The sequence below is a fragment of the Neophocaena asiaeorientalis genome, unplaced genomic scaffold, assembly GCF_003031525.2.
Source record: "Neophocaena asiaeorientalis asiaeorientalis breed wild unplaced genomic scaffold, Neophocaena_asiaeorientalis_V1.1 scaffold476, whole genome shotgun sequence".
NCBI lineage: Eukaryota > Metazoa > Chordata > Mammalia > Artiodactyla > Phocoenidae > Neophocaena > Neophocaena asiaeorientalis.
The window spans coordinates 10,658,195-10,662,526 of record NW_020172178.1 but is presented as its reverse complement, the minus strand read 5'-3'; the positions used below and the strand labels follow the sequence as shown (position 1 = coordinate 10,662,526).

The window sequence follows — 4,332 nt, the reverse complement described above, 5'->3', positions numbered from 1 at the left end:
ATTGGCACGCAGGAAGGCAGGCAAACGGGGGCCTCAGGAGACTGCTCGCCACAAACGCCACAGCCAAGCCGTGCCCCTGGGCCATGCAGACCACATCCAGAACGCGGCACGCGCCCGGCGGGACGGGGGTGACACCAGCTTCCACCGAGACCCCTCAACCTGGACTCTGGATGCAGAGGGGCACACGTGCTCTCGTCAGGGGCAGCGGACAGAACTCCTAGGGCCTGAGCCGTGGCTCTGCGGCAAGGCCCCTGGGCGTGGCTCCTGAGACCCGCACATGGGGGGAGGTGTAGCGTGCCTCCACTTGAGGTGGGGGGGGCTTGGAGGCTGAGGGGGCGCAGCCCACACGAGGCTGGTGTAGAGGCGCTGGGAAGCCCTCTAGCGGTTGCCCGGGGGGACCAACGGCGGGCCCGAGCCCAGGCCGGGAGCTGGCGCTGGGCAGATAGGCTCCTCCCTGCAGGTGCCCTCACGGGGCCTGGGCTGGAGAGGGACCAGAAGGGCCGTGCCCGCTGCCCATCCTCTCCTGGGTCTCATGACCCCTCCAGGTGGACAGCAGCCTGTTCTCTGTCACAGCAGGCAAAGGCCGACCTGCTGCGCTTCCAGCCCCGGGCTCCAAGCGTGGATGGCACGCTGCCTTCACAGGGCCCCACCCAGGGCATCCGGAGCCCCCACCCGACCCCCCATGCCGGTGTCACCACTGTAACGCGGAGGCGGGGGCACGAGGCATGGAGGAGGCTCAGGGTCTCCTAAGCCCCGGCTCGAGGCTCACGAGCGCCAACTGCAGCACAGTCGAGAAGCTGTGGCCCAGGCAGCGAAGCAGGCCGCGGACTCCTGGCGCCTTGGCTAAGGGGCGGCGCGGGGAGGGGAGGGAAGCCGGCGCAGGCCCACAGGACAGCCCGAGGGGTCAGCAGGGCACACCACGGCTGGTCTTTGTCTAGCCCCTGAGGCTTGTTTAGCAGGACAGTCCAACAAGCTTAGACCCCTCCTCCTGGTCTGTCCCAGGGCCCAGCAGAGAGGCCACTTGGGACCCAAGGACCCTCCCTGGGGGGCTTTCCCAGGAGAGCAAATAACCTGAGACCCATGGCAGAGAAGCGCCCTGAGGGACCCGGTGCAGGACGCCAGGCAGGCAGGGGCCCTGTGCGAAAGGGCAACTCTGGGAGCGTCCGGAGCTCAGCTCCCAACGGACAGCCAAACCGAGGGTGGAGCCGCCTTGGGGGAGACAAGCACTTCGCCCGCGTGCGGCGGTCCCATCCAGGTAAACACGGCCCGGAGCTGCTCTCTGCCGCCTGGGTGCAGGGTGGCGGGGACTTGGAGCCGGCCACTGACCACTGCCGCCACCCAGAGCGAGCTCCCCATCCCCTCTCCCCACCGCCCCCACGCGGAGGGTCAGCACGAACGCCATCCTCCCCCAGCTGCTAACACCACGTGCTGGGAGCAAGGCCCACAGTCGGAGAGTGGTGCCAGCACCCGGCAGCTCTCGGGGTGAAACCAGCCCCTGCTGCTAATTTAAGAGGTAGAGCCGCCGGGCTTCAGAGATGGAGCAACTCAGGGAGAAGTTCAATCGGCCATTTCTTAAACCCAAACTCAGGACTGAAACAAAGAGCCTGCCCTGCGACTTGCAGGCAGCAGGCTTTTGTCGCTGCAGCCGGGTGGGGGCCCGAGTGCAGGCCTGGCTAGGGCAGCTGGCAGGGCACCGGGGCCCACCTGCTGACCCTGCTAAACAGCCTTAAAGACCAGCCAGCGGGCGGAAGGGGGCGCGGGCCCAGGGACAGCGGTACCTGAGGGTAAAGTCAAAATGAAAGTTCTTTCTCCTTTTCAGAAAGCCACCAAAGAGAAAAACATGACGTTACTAGATGCTCAGGTGCGGCGAGGCACCCCCACGCACGGCACCAGCACAGCGGTCCCCGTGCCCCTCGCAGAGGAAGAGCCGGGAACCTTGCGCTAGGCTGTGCGTTGGGCACCTGCAGAGGCTTTGGCTCGATTCTACCTCCGCCTTAAGAAGCTGTGCGCCGTCCCCCCCGCCGACGGGAGCGGGGGAGCTATACTTCATCAGCCCGGCTGTGGTCTGCCTATTCCTGCCCTTCCCCACCCGGACGCCTCTGTCCAGGGGCTGGCTAAGGGGCCGCTCAATCCCCCAACCTGTGCGCCCATCCCCACCCCGTCCTGGGCACGGCCCCTGACCACCGTCCTGCACTGGGCGGGGTGAGAAACGGGTCTCCCTGCCAGGAAGCCCCGCTGTTGGAGGAGCGTGTGCCCAGGCGGGAGAAAGTAGGTCGCTCCTGGGGGCCAAGCACCAGGACTGCTATTCTTGTCACCTTTACTACCGCAAGTCCCAACACACAACGAGAAAGAAAAAGCGACCAGCTCATTCTAACTTCGATGCGCGTCGGGAAAGGGTGCGGTGGTCGAGGAGAACTGGGGGCTGCTCGGATCCCAGCTCGGCTTCCCTCCGGCAGAGCCCAATGAGCAACCCGAGGAGCTGGGACAGCGAGAACTACGGGCTGCCCGCCGAGACCGCGGAGGGACGGCGGGTCGCTGCCGCCGCCCCCCACCCGCCCAGGCCCCAGGAGGTACCTCTTCTGCTTGTAGGTTAGCATGGCCTCCGCGATGGGCAGCTGGTGGGCGCAGTTGGCCCCCGAGATGTACTGCGTGATCCTCGACACAATGTCCGGCGTGTCCTGCACTGCACGAGGAGACCAGGAGGGGTTCGTGGGGTGCTGCACGCCCAGCACCCCGAATCCAGGCGGCCATGCTGGGGGCGGCTGAGCGGCTCTTCTGGCCGCCACCCTCACGGGGTCCTGGGGAGGGCAGCGAGGCCTGTCCAAGTCCTGAAGAGCCCTCCCCGGGGGTCCGGTCATCAAGGACCTCTGCGGCTCACAGTGGGCAAAGGGAAGCATCCTGGCCGAGGCTCCACTGGCCCGGCCTGCTGACCCCACCTCCCTCCCAGGCGCTCAGGCCCCAGAGGGGCCTGAGAAAAAGGCAGACACACAGGTTGCATCTCAGGGGACAGCGAATGACTCGGGTTCTCACGGAGGCTTGGTGGGGTGGGCGCCAGGGCTGGGGGGGCGTGGTGACGTGGGCTCGAGGGCGCGGGCTCAAGGGGCACGGCCGGGGCCTGGGCCTCACCGGCGCTCTGGGCCTCCAGCTTGTTGAATAGGTCTCTCCAGGTCAGATCCTGGAAGAAGTTGTTGTACCTGTAGTCCACGGAGCCCAGGTATCTGGCCACCGGGTGGGAGCCTGCGAGCCGAGGGGAGAGCGTCAGCGTGTGCGGACCCCACGCACAGTTCCGCGCCTCCCCGATCACTTCGGCCCCCAACCCCTGGTCCCCAAGGAAGCGGCTTCTCGGCCTCCTTGGAACACAGATCACTCGGCCGGACCAAGGTGTGTCCTGCAGACCAGACGGCCTCTCACGCTGCGGGGAGGGGTCTCCTCTACACCTCAGCCCTTCCCAGGAGACAGATTTGTTTGCAACATATTGCGTAAGCCGAAAAATGGGATTTTGGTTTTGATTTGCAGAGCATTTTGATAACTTTAAGAGGTTAATAACCAACCCCTGCTTGGCACTTTGACAACAAATCCAAGACGACATCGAGTCGCCCAAGTTGCGGGGCCTGCGGGCGCTCGGAGGGCGGACACCGCTGCCGGGCACCCGCGTGGCTCGTGCGGAATCAAGAGCGCCCCTCACCCAGCGGGATGACGAGGAAGCGCATGTAGCCCAGCCAGTCGGGGGTCTTGTGGGACAGCTGCTCCACGAAGAGCCGCAGAATGGCGCTGAGGTAATGCTGCGCTCCCGCCACGGCGATCTTCACGGGGGTCGGGGGCTGGGAATTGCAGTTGCAGCTGCGGTCCCGCAGGCAGGACGAGAGGGAACAGACGCCTCAGGGAGCCGTCCCCGCCGCGAGGGCCGTCCTCGCTGGGCCCGAGGGAGGCCCCAGGGCGCCCCTGCTCCCCTCCACCCGGCCTGTCCCGCGGCTCACGCTGATGAAGCCACCGGAACCCAGGCCCCCCAGACCCGCCCAGGATTCCCCCAGCGCTGAGGAAGCTCCCGCCTGGGCCACTGCTCTCCACCCTGCTCTGGCAAGACTGCGGATCGGCAAGACGGAGCCACACAAAACGCTGGGGTGCAGAGATCCCCATGGACTCCCGGGCGGCAGCCACGGAGGGTGTGGGACTCACTATCTCTGTATCCGAGAGACGATGGTGCTGAAGGCCGCCTGGACGTCGGCAGCAGAGCACGTGCACACCACGGGGAGCGTGTGCCGCTGCAGGACGTCTGAGAGGAACTGGGAGGCGGGGGAGGGTGAGCCTCCGAGCCACCCACCACCAGCCTCG

The 4,332-nt window shown here is 66.4% G+C and overlaps 1 protein-coding gene across 3 annotated transcripts in view; it reads right to left on the bottom strand.

Moving 5' to 3' along the window:
• The window catches only part of PACS2 (phosphofurin acidic cluster sorting protein 2), a 62,658-nt gene that overhangs the window by 9,131 nt on the left and 49,195 nt on the right, over positions 1-4,332 (bottom strand). For all 3 annotated transcript variants that reach the window (XM_024759521.1, XM_024759513.1, XM_024759530.1), the window contains exons 15-18: positions 4,177-4,283; positions 3,686-3,840; positions 3,127-3,237; positions 2,575-2,683 (exon numbers count right to left, since the gene is read on the bottom strand). In XM_024759521.1, coding sequence (XP_024615289.1) covers positions 2,575-2,683; positions 3,127-3,237; positions 3,686-3,840; positions 4,177-4,283 — 482 coding nt within the window. The remainder of the gene's footprint in view (positions 1-2,574; positions 2,684-3,126; positions 3,238-3,685; positions 3,841-4,176; positions 4,284-4,332) is intronic.